Source organism: Sorex araneus, chromosome 2, assembly GCF_027595985.1.
Source record: "Sorex araneus isolate mSorAra2 chromosome 2, mSorAra2.pri, whole genome shotgun sequence".
Taxonomy (NCBI): Eukaryota; Metazoa; Chordata; class Mammalia; order Eulipotyphla; family Soricidae; genus Sorex; species Sorex araneus.
Window position 1 is genome coordinate 202,032,538 of NC_073303.1, and position 18,636 is coordinate 202,051,173.

The 18,636-nt window shown below is 60.7% G+C and overlaps 2 protein-coding genes across 2 annotated transcripts; one reads left to right on the top strand and one right to left on the bottom strand.

The window, feature by feature from the left end:
• Positions 1 to 1,592: 1,592 nt before the first annotated feature.
• Positions 1,593 to 9,599, top strand: GET1 (guided entry of tail-anchored proteins factor 1). Its single transcript, XM_055127213.1, has 5 exons — positions 1,593 to 1,781; positions 4,301 to 4,466; positions 6,489 to 6,556; positions 7,514 to 7,628; positions 8,366 to 9,599. Exons 1-5 carry the CDS (start codon positions 1,650 to 1,652, stop codon positions 8,437 to 8,439), a joined length of 555 nt encoding a protein of 184 aa, XP_054983188.1. The 5' UTR covers positions 1,593 to 1,649; the 3' UTR covers positions 8,440 to 9,599.
• A 1,406-nt stretch (positions 9,600 to 11,005) lies between these two features.
• LCA5L (lebercilin LCA5 like) lies at positions 11,006 to 18,367 on the bottom strand. Its single transcript, XM_055124541.1, has 5 exons — positions 17,853 to 18,367; positions 15,962 to 16,099; positions 15,421 to 15,505; positions 12,699 to 13,076; positions 11,006 to 11,685 (listed from the first exon to the last, which is right to left on the bottom strand). The coding sequence occupies exons 1-5, from the start codon at positions 18,297 to 18,299 to the stop codon at positions 11,006 to 11,008; spliced, it is 1,728 nt and encodes a 575-aa protein (XP_054980516.1). The 5' UTR covers positions 18,300 to 18,367.
• Between the last annotated feature and the right edge of the window lie 269 nt (positions 18,368 to 18,636).

Genomic DNA, 18,636 nt, shown 5'->3' on the forward strand with positions numbered 1-18,636 from the left:
GACCCACAGGATGTGGTACAGTGGATGGATCCCCACCTTCCCTAATGCAGCCTTTGGAATCAACTTCTTGTCCCTATGTTGTAAATTTCAAACTCACACCATGTGGGGGTGGAGTGATGAGATGGTACAGCGGGTAGCATTTGCCTTGCACACAGCAGACCTGGGCTCGATCCCCGGCATCTCCAGATGGTCCCCCAAGCACCACCAGGAGTAATTCCTGAGGGCAGAGCTGGGAATAACCTCTGAGCATTGCTGGGTGTGTTCCCCCCTTAAAAAATAATTGTCAGTTATGCCTCCATAAAAACAAATGATGCTTAATAAAAAATTATCACCCATGCCTGGTCTCAATCTAGGCCAATTCAATCTTGTTTTGGGGTTAGCCTTGGGCACTGGTTATTCTAGAAGTTCATCCACCACACCCATCACTTGCTTTGAGAGGAAATGTCAGTGATTCTTCTGTCAAGGTGGAGCTGTGTAACCCCCAGGATTTAACTGTAGAACGAATAAATCATGTAGAAACAGCCCCTCCCACAGATGTTTCAGCCTCAACTGCCTAAACTGCAGAGAAGGGTCAGGAGAGGAAAACAGCAAGATCTGTTTTAAATTTTTAATTTTGGGGGGCAAGACCCTGCTGTGCTCAGGGATCACAACTGGCAGTGCCTAGACTGACCCTAGATAGTGTGTGTGTGTGTGTGTGTGTGTGTTGGGGGTTAAAACCCGGTGGGCTGCGTGCCAGCAACCACCTTCCCCTCTATAGTATGGCTCCGACTCAAGTGCTGTATTTTTACCAGCTGTATTTTTCTCAATGCAAATCTAATGAACTCTAGTGAGTTGCAAGAAGGAAAAGTTTCGGAGGTGAGCCAGCAGCTCCGACCTTGTCTTCTTCTTCTTTTTTTTTGTGTGTGTGTGTGTGTGTGTGCACGCCCAGTGGTGATCAAGAATTACTCCTGGCGGTATGCGGTGCCAGGGGTCGAGCCTGGGTCCGAGGCGTGCAAGGCAAGTGCCTTCATCCCTGTCCTGCTTCTGGTGAATTCATCATCACCGACCCACCGAGACCTCCCGGACTGAACGGCTTCGCTTCGGTAGTCCCGGATAGAAACGGATCTCCTGATGCCAGGCCTCCTCTGCACCTCGGCTTAGGTGGGTCGTTTTAGTCCAGGCTGACAGTACTGCAAGGCGGTGCCTCCTGCCCCTATTGCAGGCGCGCGGTTTCGTAAATCAGGTCTCGGTCCATACCGGTGCCTGGTTCTGAAATGCAAACCGAGGCCAGGTCCCACGGAACCTTGGACCAAAAACAACAACAACAACAAACTTTGAACACTGCCCTGCTGCGGACAGAACCGAGTCCGTGCCTGGGGACGCTCAGCAGCGCCCGCACCGGGCCGAGTGACAGGCGACGGGCACGCGCGCGCGGCTACGGTGGCCGGGAGGCTCCAGGTGCGGGCGGCGCGGTGCGCAGGCGTGGGTGGCACAGTGCGCAGGCGCGACGGCGCGTTTTCCAACCCCTCCCCCCGTGCGTAAGCATCAGGCGTACCCCCGTGCGCAGGCGCCAGGCGCGTCCCGGTGCGCAGGCGCAGGCGGCGCAGTGCGCAGGCGCGGCGGCGCGTCCCCCGTGCGCAGGCGCGGGCGCGGCCTCCGGCGCGGTGCCCATGGAGCCGGCGCGGCCCGCGGAGCCGGAGCCCGGCGCGGCCGAGGCCGACCGCTGGGCGTGGCTGCTCGTGCTCAGCTTCGTGTTCGGCTGCAACGTGCTCAGGATTCTCCTGCCGTCCTTCTCCTCCGTGGTGGGCGGCGGGCTCCGGGCCGGGGGAGGATGCTGCGGGGAGAGCCGGGGGTGGGGCGGGGGCGGGGCGGGGGTGGGGCGGGGCCGGGGACTGTCCCCCCTCGGGTGGACGTCGCTGCGGCCGCGGGAGCGAAGGCAGAGAGCGGGGCGCGCCCCAGCCGGCCTGCTGGGGCGGGGGTGTGCGGGGGACCCGGGTGACGGGCTTGGTGTGTGTGTGTGTGTGTGTGTGTGTGTGTGTGTGTGTGTGTGTGTGTGTGTGTGTGTGTGTGTGTGTGTTTGTCTGTCTCTCTGTCTTTCTCAGGGATACAGTTTAAAAAGCACAGCCTTGGGTTAGGCGCACCTGGCATCGTGCTGCTCTGTGTGTGTATGTGTGTGTACACACGTGCATGAGAGAGACAGACGACAGACAGAGACGCGGGGTCTGTGCGCATGGGAAGGGCGCCCTCTGGGTGCTCCACATGGGACTGGTGACAGCCCGTGACCCCAAAGATTGGAGGCGCACCTGGCATCATGTTGGTGTGTGTGTGTGTGTGTGTGTATGTCTATGTGTGTCCCCGGGCTAGGCAGCTGCACCCCAGCGTGCCCTCCCCCTAATATTTCTCTGGGGAGACGCCACCTCTGCTGTCTTTCCAGGGAGGTCCTGCCATGTGTCCCTCCCCCCTTTGCCTTTCCCCTTTTTGTTTTTGGGCCACACCTGGTGGTGCTCAGGCCTCAGTCCTGGCTCTGGGCTCAGGACCCATCCCTGGCAGGCTCAGGGGTGCACGTGGGGTGCCGGGGATCAAACCCCTCCTGGCCCCGTGAAAGGCAGCCGTCCTGCCCGCTGTGCATAGCTCTGGCCCCTTTTCCCTCGTGTGTTTGATTTTGGGGCCACACCCGGTGATGCTCAGACCACACTCCTCACCCTGTGCTCGGGAGCCGCCCAGGGCAGTGCTGGAAGGTGTTCTTGAGCCCCGTGCGGGTCATTTTCACATGACTGTGCTGGCGTGTGCTTCGGCGCCTTGGACTTGGATGTCAGAGGAAGTCCCCGTGGAGAGCCTGTGTGTGTGATAACAGCCAGGCCGATAAGCGTGAAGCCGCCCTCACTGTGGCTCTGATTTGCGTTTTGCTGAGGATCACTGACGCTGAACTTTGTTTCTTTGCTCTTTGGCATCCCGGGTGCGTGTTCTTTGGTTTTTTTTTAAGTGTCCTATTATTAATTTTTTAAATTATAAGTGATTTACCGAGTCGTTTACGAGACAATTAAGACAGTTGTTTCAGGCCTTGAGTGCTCCGGCACCAGTCCCACGCCCAGTGTGACCTTCCTTCCACCAGTGCCTCCAGGTTCCCACCCACCACCCCAGCCTGCCCGCTTGCAGGCCCAGATTTACTTGATGCTGTTTGTTACGACCCAAAAGCAAATGGAGTTACCAAATCTTAGATTCATGAGTCAATTTGTGGCCGTTGTCGCATCTCACAGTGATGTGACTGACGTCCCCGTGTGAGCATCTGCCGTGCTGGCAGGTGCCGGCCGAGCCTTCTGCGTTCCTGTCCAGGCTCCCAGAACTTGGGGGCTTCTGGGTGGTTTCCGGGCGGCCTCCCCTCAGTGTTGGAGAGTGCCGGGTGCAGCTCAGGCAGAGAAGGGACCTGCCCGCCCCGGTGCTGAGAAGGCCCCAGGGTTCTCAGCCTGGGCCGGTCTCCCCGGGAAGGTGTGACAGTGCCTTGTCCTTGGACTCCGTGCCTCCTTTGGCGGCCGAGATGGTGGTGTGCAGTGCGTGTTCTCTGCAGAAGCGCGGCCGAGGCCTTTTCCCCCCCAGAAAGGGCTTCAGGAGCTGGGCCCGGGAGTGTCCCGTTGGTTGACTCACTGTGGGACTCTGTGTTGGGGTCACGCTGGCAGTGCTCAGGGACCACTCCTGGTGGTGTTGGGGATTGACGTTGGGTCCGCCACTTCTGCAGGGCAGGCGTCCTGCCCGCTCTGCTGTCTGGCTCTTATCCCGGGAGTCGGGGACACTGGTGTTCTTTGTGTAGCCTGGGTGTTAACTCCTTGCCCTGGGTGTGTGAATTATTTCTCCCAGTCGGCGGGTGTCTGTGCCCCTCTCTTGGAGTGTCCTCTTCCTTCTTCTCTGGACTCCACAGAACCTCACAGAAGCCTTTGTATTCTGTATGAATCGCGTCTCTGTGACTGAGCAGGTGGGGTGTGTGTGTGTGTATGTATGTATGTGTGCACACAAGTGGCTGTGTGTGTTTGCACGCATGCGTAAGTGGCTCTGTGTGTGTGTGTGTGCTTGCGTGAGTGGCTATGTGTGTGTGTGACTGCGTGTTAGTGACTCTGTGTGTGTATATATGTGTGTACATGGTAGGGAATAGTAGGGGATAGGAGCTGCTGGGTAGTGTGTGTGTGTCTGTGTGTGTGTCTGTTTGTGTGTCTGTGCGTGCATGCGTGCGCGTGCCAGGGCGGGAGGCTGCCTGCGGGCTGGCAGAGGCGAGTGCCGAGGGTCTCTGCCGCCCGTGTCGCCCTGAGCCCGGCGCGGTGTCCCCCCGCAGCTGTCCCGGGTGCTGCAGAAGGCTGCCGAGCAGGAGTCCCAGATGCGAGCCGAGATCCAGGCCATGAAGCAGGAGCTGGCCACGGTCAACATGATGGACGAGTTTGCCCGGTATGCGCGGCTGGAGCGGAAGATCAACAAGATGACGGACAAGCTCAAGACGCACGGTAGGGGCTGCCCTCAGCTGGCCGGGCCCAGTGCCCCCGAGATCCCCCAGCACGGCCTCTGATTCTTGAATGTTTCTCCTGTGGACACAGACCTTTGTCTAGAATGTTCCCAGGCTGTGCCCCTCCTCCCTCAGGAGGAAGCAATCCCCTGGTGCCAGCCACTGTCTGTCGGGCTGGGGCTTAGGCCCCCCCCGCCCCGTAGCGCTCAAGGCTGGCCCTGAGGCCAGGGACCCCTCCTGGCGGGGAGGAGGCAGCCGTACTGTCTCTAAGTGAGCACACAGAAGGGGGCCCCTCGCCCCCCCAGACACCCAAGAGCCCCCCTGAACTGTTCCCAGCCTTGGGGTATGGCCCGCTCCGGAAACTGATCTAGGAGAACCTAACTTTTTTGGGTTTTTATTTTGGCTCTTTGGGTCACACCCAGCGATGCTCAGGGCTTACTCTGGTTCTGCACTCAGGAGTTACTCCTGGCGGTGCTCGGGGGACCTTGTGGGATGCCAGGGATTGAACCTGGGTCGGCCGTGTACAGGCAAATGCCCTCCGTGCTGTGCTATCGCTCCGGCCCCTAACTCTGCTGCTCTCTCCTTGTTGTTGTGGAACTGCCACTTTCTAGTGGTCTGTCCTTTTGGGGGGCCGGGGGCTGGGGTGCATACCCAGCCATGCTGAGGGCTTACTCCTGCCACTGCTCACGGATCACTCCTGGTGGGCTTGGGGACCGTCTGGATGCCACGGATGGAACCCAGCATGGCCACATGCAAGGGGGGCATACCTACCCTGTGGTCCTAGCCGGTTGTTTACCTTTGTATTGTGGTGTTTGGGCCACACTTGGCCTTGCTCAGGATTACTCCTGGCTCTGTGCTCAGGGCTCGTTCCCAGGGGACCCTTTGTGGTGCCTGGGATTTGAATACGGCTCGGCTGCCTGTAGGACATGCACCTTTACCCCCTGTCCAGGCTCCCCCCGCCCCTCTGCTTTCTTTTTCTTTTTTTTTTTTGGTTTTTGGGTCACACCCGGCGATGCACAGGGGTCACTCCTGGCTCTTCACTCAGGAATCATCCCTGGCGGTGCTCAGGGGACCATATGGGATGCTGGGATTCGAACCCGGGTCGGCCGCGTGCAAAGCAAACGCCCTACCCGCTGTGCTATCGCTCCAGCCCCCCCTCTGCTTTCTTAACGCGCATATTCCACACCTCATAGACCCGCTTGCCCCAGTGGCGCCTCCCCCACCGTTCCCCCTGGAGCGCTTCGAGAACAGTAGATTTCGGGGCAGCCAGGGGTTTTTCTGGAAAGCAGGCGACAGGCAGGTCGGTTCGGGTGCCTCTGTTCTGCTCTCTGCAGAGCCCGCTGCTTCCGGCGCAGCCCTTCTGGGTGGGAGCCCACCACATGCCCCCTGGCAGCTGCGGGCCCCTCTCCACGGGCCCTCAGTGGCCTTCCCTCGGGGTCGCGGGCAGGGCGGCTGGCGGGGGGCAGGCGAGTGAGGGGTGACCTGGGACAGGGAGAGCCTTGCCGGTCCCGCCAGCCCAGCCCCCGCGCTTGGAGACGGGTTCCGCTGAGTGGCTGAGGCTGCTCAGAATTGAGGGCGGGCGTGGTCCTGCTCACGGAGCCGGGCAGAGGCTGTTCCGGGTTTTGTACTTGGCGATGCTCAGCAGTGCTCAGGGCTTTGCGCTCGGGGCCCCTGACTCCTGCTGGGGGTCAGGGGACACTGTGCGGTGCTGGGCCGGTCCCGTGAAGGGCAGGTCCCCTCCCACTGGACTCTCTCTCCCGCCCTTACGTTCCACCTTACATTTCCCGCTTGTGTGTTGAGAAAACATTAGGTTTGTGATCGGGAGTATTTCATTTTTTGGTTTTGGGGCTCCACCTGGCTCTGTGTTGGGAGCGAGAGGGGCGGGGTGTCACACTTGGGGCTCCCGCATGCCAGGGTCTCTGCTCGGCGCTGTGTCTCCCGGCCCACTGCCGTTTTCTGGGCGAGAAGAGCCTTTCTGTGTCCTTGAGCGGGCCCCGTCCTCTGACCTCGCTTTGCCTTGCAGTGAAGGCGCGCACAGCCCAGCTGGCCAAGATCAAGTGGGTCGTCAGCGTCACCTTCTACGTGTTGCAGGTAAGTGCCCCACCTGCCTGTCCCGGCAGGAGCCGCAGAGTGGCAGCGCACCACGCGGACCCTCGAGAAGCCCAGTCGGTGGCGGCCCTGGGGGACTCGGGTGTGCGTGGGACCAAGGCCAGAGGCGCTCGCGTAGCAGCGGCACTTTCCCCGGGGCTGCAACGCCTAGCTGAGGTCAGGACTCGGTCGCTTCCTGGGGAGGGTGGGCAGTGAAGGCCCCGGCCCCGTGGTGGGAGCTGGTGTCTAGGGGACCGGAAGCGAGCCCCGCCCGGAAGGATGCCTCAGTTCCTCGCTTGGATCCTCTCCTGGACGGCTGTGAAGGGGCGGGAGACAGCCAGGAGGAGGCTGCTGGGGGGTGCAGAAAGGGGGTCCCCGCACTGCCCACCCCGAGCACCCATGGCCCCGGCCCTGCCCTGCGGGGAGCCCCATTTCCAAGGGCCCGAGAAGATGGGACACGGGGGCCTGTGCGATCAGGTCCGGGACTCGGGAACTAGTCATGGATTTCTGTTTGCCTGTTTTCTGCCGTGTGTGTGTGTGTGTGTGTGTGTGTGTGTGTGTGTGTGTGTGTGTGTGTGTGTGTGTGTGTGGTGTATGCATGTGTGTGTGTGTGTGCGCTCACTGCTCTTAACACAGGCAGCAAGCCAATGAGCGACGGCAGCCACTCCCAACTCTCAGGCCTTTTCTTTTCCTGGCGCCCAGGACTGAGCCCAGGGCATCCCACACGTGAGCTGTGGACCCACATGGCCGCCCCTCTCCCCCGCACCCCCTCCCAGGTCTTGCTTTGTCCTCAGCGCCTCACTGCTTTTCTTGGCTCCGGTGGTCCCCTGAGTGCAGAGACGGTTGCTCTGGCCCGGTGACGTCACGGGCAGTCCCTGGAAGGGCCTTTCTCGGGGCCTCCCTGAGTGAGCTGCCGTTTCCGGGCGTGGCCGCGGGGCCCTGACCGGCGTGTCTTTGCAGGCCGCCCTGATGGTCTCGCTCATCTGGAAGTACTACTCCGTGCCCGTGGCCGTGCTGCCCAGTAAGTGGATCACCCCCCTGGACCGCCTGGTGGCGTTTCCCACCAGAGTGGCAGGTGAGTGTTTTCCGGAGAACACGGGTGGGGGCAGGGGCGTCTTTGGGGGGCAGGGGTCGTCTCTCTGGGGTCCCCGTCGCTGCCGAGCACAGGCGTGGTGAGAAGCCGGGGCCAGGGAGCCCTGCACTTGGGGGGACCCGAGCTGCTTGGCGGCTGAGGCACGTTTCCTCCTTCTTCTGCTTTTTGGGTCACACCCGGCGATGCTCAGGGGTTCCTCCTGGCTCTGCACTCAGGAATTACTCCTGGCGGGGCTCGGGGACCATATGGGATGCCGGGGACTGAACCCGGGTTGGCCATGTGCGAGGCAAACACCCTCCCCGCTGTGCTGTGGCCCCAGCCCCGAGGCATGTTTTCTTAAGTTTTCACTGTGTATTAGGCCATGGCCAGTGGTGCCCAGGGTCACTCCTGGAGGAGTTGAGCTGGGCCCCGATGCGGTGGCCAGGCGTGGAGCTGGGGTCAGTGTGCAAAGCCAGTGCCCCTCTCACCCCGCGCTGTGCTCCGCCTCTGGCCCGAGTCCTTTTCCCCTTTTTGGTTTTGGGGCCACTCCTGGCTCTGCGTTCAGGAGTTGTTCCTGACGGTGCTCGGAACCACGAGAGATGCTGGGGCTGGAACCCGGGTCGGCCGTGTGTGTGTGTCACCTCCATGGCGACGTCGGCGAGGGCCTGGGGCCTGTGCCTGCCCACTCAGGCGGGGTGCCCCGCCTCGCCGCGCGCTGACGCTGCCCCTCTCCCTTCCAGGGGGCGTCGGGATCACCTGCTGGATCTTGGTGTGCAACAAGGTCGTGGCCATCGTGCTCCACCCTTTCAGCTGACCGGGACGGCGGCCGCCCACACCTTCCAAAACAGAATCACTGTTTGGCCGAAAATGTGACTTCTGTTGTTTCGTGGCTACTTTTTCTTTTAAGAGCGCACAGGTTTTGTGTATGTGTGTTTGTTGGTTTTTTACCTCATGTGGTGCTCGGGACCTGGGGTCACACCTGGCAGAGCTTGGCCCCCTGGGCCAGCATTTCAGTGCGAGGACCCCAGGTGAGTGCCGGGGGCCCCCAGGGCCACCCCCCATGATGCCCAGGAGGGAGGCTGTGTGGCATGGGGTCGAACCCAGGCTGGGTGCGTGCAAGGTGCACCCTAACCATTGGACTATCTCTTTGTTCCCTCTGCCCCCACCACCTTTTTTTTTTTTTTTTTTTGCACAACACGTATTTGTTCTGGGTAAATATGTATTGTCAAAAAAATATGTGAGAGTCTTACAAGAAACACAGTTTGGAACCCTTGTCACCGAGCCAGAAGCCTGGTCAGTATGCGGCCCCGTGTCCCAGCCAGCTGAGCACCGGGCCGGTCACCGGAAATGTGGGTCATGATGGCATTGACGTCTTTTGCTCGAGTTTGGCACGAAGTCCGCACGATGGCACTGTGCAGGACCAGCGGCAGAGTTGGGGTTGTGCACGCCCTGGCCCCTTGGAGCAGTGACCCTCCGCTGCTGCTTCGTGGACCGGAGCCAGTGGCAGAAATTGTGTGCTGGTTCTTGGAAAGAGAAGCCGAGAAGCTGCTTGCCCGACGTCTTTCCGGCCCCAGGCGCCGACGGTGCGGCCACCCCGAGCTCCAGAGTGTGGCTAACTTCTTTCACGCGCTCCGAAGAGAATAACACTAACCAGTGTTGCTGGAGGTGTCACCCGCCGGGCAAGCCCCTGGCAGCTGTGAAGTTTCTGTGACACGTCTTATCCTTTCTGATTGTGCCCCTGCGGCCGATGCACCGTTGTTTGTGCCTGAGTCGTGTGTCTTCTATTTAAATTTCAGATGAGATGTATTTTATGAACATGTATTTATGCTCGTAGATCGGACCAGGCTGAGAGAGCCGAGCCTGGCTCCTGGCTAAGCTCGCTGCCTGGCCGAATGTCTGGTCTGTAAGGTGTGGTCAGTGCTGGCACACGGTTCTGGAAACCCCTTTCCCCCAATTAAAAGCTTTGCCAGTGTCTGTGTGGCTTCCTCCTCTGGGCCCGGCTGGGACTGACTCCTGACGAGCGGCTGGGGGCGCCCCTGCTTGCCGGCCATGCACCCTGTGGGTCTCCTGGGACCCTCCTTGCCCTCACTGCCTCTGAAGACAGGAGGGCTGGGGGTCCCCGTGGGCTGGGGCGCAGCTGGGCTGCGCTGGCCGATCTTCGTAGCCCGTGGTCGACCTCCCTGGGATGGCTCATGTGCTGTCATCCCTCCCCCGCACCCCCCAGCTCAGATCCGTGGGCCTGGCAGGGCCGGCCTCAGCCAACGGGGTGGACCTCCCTGGCCAGCCTTTCCTCTGGCTGTGCCGAGGGACTTGGGTAATGCTCCGTGAGGCCAGAGTCAGGTGCTGCGTGGGCTAGAAACAGAGGGGCCCGAGGCCAGGTGCAGACCCCCCTGCATGCTAGAGCCGTCTTGGGGTGCTTTCCCACTCAACGCAGGCCGAGGGAGGACCAGAGATGGGCGTGGAAATACTCCCGCAGAGACCCCGAGGGCTGGTACGCCGTGGAAGGGACCGCCTAGCCTTGCCGGCGCAGCCCCCACCAGGGCTCCGCCAGGGACGCTGCTGAGCGCTTGCTGCCTGTGCCCCCAAACGGAACCCCACTGCCAGGAAACGCAGCCTGACCCATGGACAGGACTCACGTAAACACAAAAATTTTGTTTTTTTGTCCCACCCCCGATTAGATGATGACTGGTGGTTCCCATGGTTACTCCTGGCTCTGTGCTTGGGGATCATGGGGTAGGGGAAGGGTGGGGAGAGCAGGGAACGGACCATATGGGTGCCACGGAGTGAAGCTGGGTCGGCCACGTGCCAGGGAGCACCGCCCCGCTCTGCCTCGGCCCGGATAGTGTCCTTGTGTGTGTATGCGCGTGTGTGCTCGTGTGTGCATGTGAGGATCCGGATAGTGTCTTCTCGTGTGTGTGTCTGTGTGTGTGCGTTAGGGCCTGGATAGTGTTTTCTTGCACATGCACTTGCGTATGTGTGTGTGTGTTCGTGTGTGCGTGCTAGGGTCACACCCTGCTGTGCTTAGGGGTGCCGTGCAGTGGACCCAGCCAGGGTTGGTGGGTGGGCTCTAGCCCTTCCCTGCTGTGCGCTGCCCTCCCCTGCCCTTCCCCAGCGAACACCCCCTCCACCCCCGTATTAACCGAGCATACCTCCTGAGTTAGCCGAGCACCCCCTGCGGTCGCCGTGCACACACCCCCTGCCTTCGCGGAGCGCACCCCCTGGTTAGCCAGGCACCCCCTGCATTAGCTGATCGCACCCCCTGGCTAGCCGAGCGCACACCCCTCCCACCCCCACCCCCCCACCGGCCAGCGGTGGGGACCGACTCCGGACGCCCAAGGACCAGCACACACACACGCGCGGCTGGTCGGGCGCGACTCTATTTAGATGATTATCTTCCTCTTGCCCCCCGGGGGGGACGGGGACGGGGACGGCGACGGCACCGAGTTGGGCACGGTCACCCTGGAGTCCCCGAAGGCGTTGTTGGCCGAGGGCTGGCCGGGGGGCGGCTGGCCGGGGGCCCCGAACAGCTCCTCCATCAGGCTGTTCTTCCTGTCGGGCAGCGCGCGGCGCGCACGGCCCAGCGACGGCTCGTAGGCGCAGGCGGCCGCGTCGGGGCGCGCGCGGGGGCGGCCGGCCCGGGCTCCCGCGCCGGCCACCGGCAGCCCCTGGTGCAGGTTCTCGATCACCTCCGTGAAGGAGTAGTGCTTGCGCGGCCGGAGCGGGGGCCGGCTGCCGTGGGTCGCCGAGGGCTCGGGGGGCGCCTCCGCCGGCCGCTCGCGCGCCAGGGCCAGCTCCCGCTCCGGTGCTCGGTCACGCTCCCGCTCCCGCTCCGGTGCCCACTCGCGCTCCCGCTCCGGTGCTCGGTCACGCTCGCGCTCCCGCTCCGGTGCCCACTCGCGCTCTCGCTCCGGGCCGGCTGCCTGGAGGCACTTCGCGGGCACCTCCTGCTCCGGGGTCCTCGCCGCGCCCTTCTCTGGCTCGGCCCTGTCTCCCAGTGTCCCGGCGCTGTCCAGGGGCGTGGGCACCTCTGCCCCCGCCAGCTCCTGTCCCCCGGCCGGATCTGTGGGAGTGGAGGGAGGAGAGGCGGGGCGGTGGTTGGACGGTTGGACGGCCAGCGCCGGGCAGGGTGGGCAGGGCCAGCTTAGTGTCCCAGCCCGCGGGGAGGCCCCTAGGACGCAGGGACGCAGCGCCACTCAGAGTCTGCAGCCGGCTCAGCTTCCCGGAACCCCGCCCTGCTTAAAGCACGGAGAGGGGTGCCCGCCCTTCCCCGGGCCACAGATGCCCAGGGGCTGCCCTCGGCTGGGACGGGGATGGAACTGGGTCCAGCCTCCTCAGTCCTCCCCCTTATCTCCCTGGACGGACTGCAGAATTGTCAGTGTGCACACACACACATGCACGTGCACACGCACCCACGCACATGCACACACAGGCACACGCATGCTCACACAAGCATGCCCACACAGGTACACGCACGCACACGCACACATACAGGTACACAGGCATGCACACACGGGCACATGCACACATGTACACGTACACACACAGGCACACACATGCTCACACAAGCATGCACAAACATGGGTACACAAACACCCCCACACACATGCCCACACAAGCATGCACACACATGGGTACATGCACACATGCACACGGGTACATGCATGCACACGAACACAGAGGCACACACATGCTCACCCAAGCATGCACACACATGGGTACATGCATGCACGCACATGCACACACAGTCACACACATGCACACATGGGCACATGCACACACACACATGCACATACACAGGCATACACAAATAGGTCTCCAGCTCAGGCCCACCCCCAGAAATAGGTCTCAGGGGTTGGTCACTACTTGGCTTAGTTCTCATCATATCTGGTTGTCTCAAGAGGGGGCGGGGGTTAGGAAATGATGGCGAGATGCTTCCAGCCCAGGGGGGTGGAGACCCAGCCCTTTTGGGGGGCCCAGCCCATGTTAGGGGGAGCCCAGTCATGTTAGGGGGGCCCAGTCCTTATTGGGGTCCCAGCCCATGTCAGGGGGGCCCAGCCTGTGCTGGGGAGTCACCGTGGTGTCGTCTCCTGGGGTCCTCCTGGCTGGGGTGCTTGCTGGCACTGGGCGGGCCGGGGCCGGGGCCGGCCGCTGCTTTCTCCTTGGGGCCCGAGCTTCCCGCTTTCTTTCTCGCCTGCAGTGGAGAGAAGCAGCGCCAACGTCCCCCGTGGGTGACAGATGCTTCCTGCGTCGGGGGGTTCCGACTGCCGAGGGCGCCAGAGGCGGCATCCCCGCCTATCTGCGCCCACGCGCTTGGCCAGTCTCCCGGCCGCGCGGGTCTCTGCACCTTGGCGGTCACAGCCGGCACGTCGCAGGACTTCTGGGTCTCCTGGTGTTTCACCATCACAAGCGGGTAACTCGTCCTGTCCACCTGGGTTGCTTTCGTAGAAGAAACTAGAGGGGAATGACACGGTTCAGACACACGCCCCACAGGGCAGCCCTGAGACGGCGCGAGTCCACCCCTCTTCCCAGAGTCAGCTCCGCCCTCGCCCCGCCCCTTCCCCCCGCCCTTCCCCTTGCTTCATCTTTTATTTTTTCTTTTTCTTTGTTTTTATGTCACACCCGGCCACGCTCAGGGGTGACTCCTGGCTCTGTGCTCAGGAATTATTCCTGGTGGTGCTTGAGGAACATGTGGGATGCCGGGGATCGAACCTGGGTCGGCGGCGCAAGGCAAACGCCCTCCCCGCTGAACGCCCTTCTGTTTGCTTCCTCTGATTAGGGCGCAGAGATTATGGACACCGTGGGGCGAGCAGCGGCCAGGAGCCTCGTGGCTGGGCGCCCATGTCCCTTCCTGCAGACACGTGTTGCGAGAGTCTGAGCCCAGACTCAGGTCATCACAACAGTGTCCCCGCAGTTTGCTCTTCTCTTGAGCCTGTGCTTCAGCCCCTGAAGCTTTCCTCTGCCCCCACCCTAAACTTTTGCCCCACTAAAAGAACCCTGAGCAGGTGGCTGATGCCACAGAACACGTGCTGGCATGAGCCAGGCCTCGGCCAGCTGGGGCCCCTAAACACTGGCAGCAACAAAGGGAAGAAATCCTGGACCCCCGGGCTGGCTGGTGAGACGCCTCCTCTGGGGACTGTCATTTCAGTTCCTGTGTCATCGACTAACAGGGCAGGTGTGGTCATCCTGTGCATCTGTGAGCCACGTGGTCAGTGGCCATCGGGATGTGGTCATGCTGTGCATCTCTGTGTCGCATGGTCCAGTGGCCACCGGGATGTGGTCATGCTGTGCATCTGTGAGCCGCGTGGTCAGTGGCCATCGGGATGTGGTCATGCTGTGCATCTGTGAGCCACGTGGTCAGTGGCCATCGGGATGTGGTCATGCTATGCACCTCTGTGAGCCGCGTGGTCAGTGGCCATCGGGATGTGGTCATGCTGTGCATCTGTGAGCCACGTGGTCAGTGGCCATCGGGATGTGGTCATGCTGTGCATCTCTGAGCAGCGTGGTCAGTGGCCATCGGGATGTGGTCATGCTGTGCATCTCTGTGAGCTGTGTGGTTGGTGGCCATCGGGATGTGGTCATGTTCTGCATCTGTGAGCCACGTGGTCCAGTGGCCATTGGGATGTGGTCATACTGTGCATCTGTGAGCCGCATGGTCCAGTGGCCATCGGGATGTAGTCATGCTCTGTGAGCCGCGTGGTCCAGTGGCCATCGGGATGTGGTCCTGCTGTGCATCTGTGAGCCGAGTGGTCCAGTGGCCATCAGGATGTGGTCATGCTGTGGCTGACCGCACACTAATCTGTCTTCTGGATACAGGCAGGAGCAGACAGAGATGTCGGGAGAACGGATGCGTAGTTCCAGCTGTTGAAACAGCTGGTTCCACCCTTCTCAGCCTGCTCTCTGTCTGGGTGGTCTGGGGGCCGGGCGGGGCTGGCGTTTCCACCCTGTGCTGGGTGTGGAAAGGCTGCAGTGCAGGGCTCATGCCGTTGAGGCAAGGAGGGAGATCCCAGGACAGGCGGTGGGGGCAGAGGGCGGGGGCAGAGGAGAGCCAGGGGACTTTGCCGGGAGCCTTTCGGGGAGCCGGAGACGTTCTCTGTCCTGGCTGGAGCGGTGGCTGCAGGCGCCTGGTAGAGCCATCGCCCCACACCCGTGCAGTGGGGCGCCTCCTTGCCCTGTGTCCCCAGGTCCAGCTGGGTGGAGGAAGGCACACAGGGAAAGTGTCATATTTAGGGTCGGAGGGACGGCTTGTGGGAGAGCAGGGTTCAGTCCCCAGCACTGCAGCGTGCCCTGAGCACAGAGCCAGGAGTCACCCCCGAGCGCATCAGCCCTAAAACCAAAACAAAGAGATTCCAGCAAACTGTTTGCTTCCAGCTGAAAAATTCTCCGGTGTCTCCAGTGAGGACGCGGGTGCTGGGCAGACGGGGGATGGGCAGCGAGCGTCTTCCCGCCACAGCACACCAACCCCCCCGCCCCGCGCCCCCGCCCCAGAGGTGGCCCAGTGCTGAGAACAGCCATTCTTAGAAATGGTCCGGCTGGGAAGAATCTGACTAGGTCCTTGAAAGTAGATTCTGAGCCAAACGAATTCAAGCATACCTTTTATTTATTTTTATTTATTTATTTATTTGCTTTTTGGGTCACACCTGGCACTGCACAGGGGTTACTCCTGGCCCTGCACTCAGGAATTACCCCCTGGCAGTGCTCAGGGGACCATATGGGATGCTGGAAATTGAACCCGGGTCGGCCGCGTGCAAGGCAAACGCCCTCCCCGCAATGCCATTGCCCCAGCCCCCAAGCATACCTTTCAGATCATCCTGAGACTCGCATAGGTTCTTAAGAATCCGGTTGGTGTAGATGTTCCTGATCTCCAGCTCCCGCTCCTTGTCCTGCAGAGAACCAGAGCACAGCCGTTTTCTGGCTGCAGTGACGGGACAGCGGGCAGGGCACTTGCCTTGTACATGCTTGACCCAGGTTCGATTTTCCTTTTTTCCTTTTTTTTGGTGGTGGCGGAGAGGACACCTACCCAAAGGAGCACGGGGATCACTCCCGCCTCAGCGCTTAGGGATTACTCCTGGGCAGTGCTCAGGGGACCCTACGGGCTGCTGGGGATGGAACCAGGTCTGCAGCATGTCAGGCAGTTGTCCTCCCCGCTGGACTACTGCTCCGGCCCTTCCAGTGAATTCTTTCCAATGACTGGCCATCTCCCGGGGGTAGGAGAGAAAGGTGATTGGCGGGCTATTCCCCAAGTTAAATAACTCAGAGGCGAGGCAGGCTTAGTCAGCACCTGGAATATTCTGGGCAGCAGCGTGTCGCAGCTGTGCCCAGTCTGGGGGACGCGGTACCTTAAGTTTCTGTTGGAGTCGCTTCATTTCCATCTGCAGAGTCTTACTGGTGGTCTGAGCGGCCAGGGACTTCCGGCTCTCCGCGGCCAGCTGCTGGCTGAAGGCTTTGTTGTTCAGCCTCAGCTGTTTTTCCAGTCTCTAGAAACAGCATAGGTGTCAGCTCTTCCGGGGCTGATAACACAGATAACGGGATTAGCTATGTTTATATGTATGAGATGTGCAAGGTTTCTTCTTCTTCTTCTTCTTCTTTTTTTTTTTTCCACTTTTTGGGTCACACCCGGCGATGCACGGGGGTTACTCCTGGCTCATGCAGTCACTCAGGAATTACTCCTGGCGGTGCTCAGGGGATGCTGGAATAGAACCCGGATCGGCCACATACAAGGCAAACGCCCTACCTGCTGTGCTGTCGCTCCAGCCCCAAGATGTGCAAGATTTCAATGCATTTTTTTTGCCACACCCACCGATGCTAAGGGGTCACTCCTGGCTCTACCCTCAGGAGTCACTCCTGCCGGTGCTTGGGGGACCCTATGGGGTGCCGGGGAGGGGACGGACAGGTCAGGCTCCCTGTCCGATACCCACTGTATTCTCTCTCCAGCCCCAGGGAGAATTAGTCCTTGAATTCTCTATGCCTGTAGAGAAAAGTGTGAAAGATTTGAACATTTATTTATATGTAAAAATACATATCTGAGACAGAAATGTTTTCTTTGGCATGACAGACACGTGCGGAGATGGATCTACTATCAGTGACAGAACTTTGTGCCGTATTCTGTGTCCAAGGCGCAGCAGCCGAGGTGTAGGGGCTGGGGCGAGCGCTCACCTGCTGGGCAGAGGCTCTGCGCCTGGAGACCCGAGTTCGATGCCCCACTCTCCTACAGAGCAGCCCCTCCCCAGACCCCCGGCACTGACGCCCCCTGCCAGTGCCCTGTCGTTCTAAGGGCCTCCAGCTGCAGATCCCCACCAGGCTGCTTCTCTCTCTCTTTTTATTTTTTATTTTTTGCTTTTTTGGGGTCATATCCGGTGATGCACAGGGCTTACTCCTGGCTCTGTGCTCCTCCCCTCTGTACTGTTGCTGCAGCCCTTCCACCATGCTTCTCGCTCTCCATACCTCACATATTCTTTTATCCTTTTAGGTTTTGTTTTGGGGCCATTTTCTGTATCACTGTAGTTTATCCATTTGCTCAAGCAGGCACCAGTAACGTCTCCATTGTGAGACTTGTTGTTACTGTTTTTGGCATATCGAATTTGCCACAGATAATTTGCCAACCTCTGACATGCGGGCAGGATACTCTCGGTAGCTTGCCGGGCTCTCTGAGAGGGACGGAGGAATTGAACCCGGGTCGACCACGTGCAAGGCAAATGCCCTTCCCGCTGTGCTATCACTCCAGTGATCTCACAGAGATAGAAAAAATAATGCTAATTTATGTCTTTTTTTTTTTTTTTTTTTGCTTTTTGGGTCACACCCGGTGATGCACAGGGGTTACTCCTGGCTCTGCACTCAGGAATTACCCCTAGTGGTGCTCAGGGACCATATGGGATGTTGGGACTCGAACCCAGGTCAGCCAGTTGCAAGGCAAACGCCCTATCCGCCGTGCTATCGCTCCAGCCCCAATAATACCAATTTAAAACATAGTAAAATAAAATGAACATTCTGAATAAAAATAATGTGGCGTTCATGTCAACTCAGTCAGTTAAATCAATGGCTGAATAAATAGCAGTACTCCTACATTTTATATATAAAGAGCTGGGTTGAGGGCTTGGGCTGGGCGGGGTGTGGGGGCTTTGCGGACACGCAGTGGGGGTGTCGAACAGGTCAGAGCTGCAAGACGGCCCACCTGCCAGCCGCCCGCCTCCCTGTCGGCCTCCCCGTCCGCCTCAGCCTCGGAGGACACACCTGGATCTTCTTGTCGTTCGCCTCCAGCTTGGCCGTGAGGGCGGACAGCTTCTGGGTCAGCTCCTCCCGCTCTGCCAGGCCCTTGTCCTCCGCCAGGCGCTGCAGGCCCAGCAGCGCATCCTTGGTCTTCAGCAGCTCCTGGTCCGTCTCCCGGAGCTTGCGGGCCACGTTCCGCTCCTTGCCCTGCGACTTCTTCAGCAGCTGCCGCAGGCTCCTGACCTCGTTCTGGTGCTTGGCCACGACCTGCGGCAGGTTGTTCTGGGAGCTCTCGTACTTGCCGATGGCTTTCAGGTGCCGGAACTGCACCTGCTTCAGAAACTGGTTCTCGATGATGGTGGCCTCCAGCTTCCGCGTGACATCCGCCAGCTCGTTCTTCAGCTCCTTGATCTTGTGCAGCCTGGCGGAGAGGACCCGGTGGGTCACGGCGTCCCTCCTCTGGGCCAGCATGCCGAGCCGGGGGCTCAGGGCCTGACTGTTCCACGCGACCTGCTGTCCCGCCGGGATGCCCTCGAGGCCTGTGCAAGCAGAGAAGGGAGCATGTGATTCGCCTGGCGACATGTTCCCAACACACGGGGCCTGTGTTCAGGCGAACACGCGCCCTGTGCCAGCGGTTCGGGGGCTACTCCCAGCTCTGTGCTTGGTTGGAAGGGGGTGGCTCCCGAGGGCGCTCTGGGAAGCCTGTGGCGTTGGGCATGGAACTGGGGTGGGCGGCAAGCGGCCCCTTAGCCCCTGGCCCTCTCTCCAGCTCCTAGGCTGGGGGCGTTGTGCGATGGTATCTCAGCGA

Bases quoted from the DNA above. Each gene is read 5' to 3' on its own strand.
- LCA5L (XM_055124541.1), bottom strand. From the start codon at position 18,299: ATGCTGGCCCAGAGGAGGGACGCCGTGACCCACCGGGTCCTCTCCGCC. The intron at 13,077-15,420 runs GTATGCTTGGGG...ATTCCCCTCTAG, and splicing joins GTCTCAGGATGATCTGAAAG to TTTCTTCTACGAAAGCAACC. The intron at 11,686-12,698 runs GTGACTCCCCAG...CCACTCCCACAG, and splicing joins CCCCAGGAGACGACACCACG to ATCCGGCCGGGGGACAGGAG.
- GET1 (XM_055127213.1), top strand. From the start codon at position 1,650: ATGGAGCCGGCGCGGCCCGCGGAGCCGGAGCCCGGCGCGGCCGAGGCC. The intron at 4,467-6,488 runs GTAGGGGCTGCC...TTTGCCTTGCAG, and splicing joins GGACAAGCTCAAGACGCACG to TGAAGGCGCGCACAGCCCAG. The intron at 6,557-7,513 runs GTAAGTGCCCCA...GTGTCTTTGCAG, and splicing joins TCACCTTCTACGTGTTGCAG to GCCGCCCTGATGGTCTCGCT.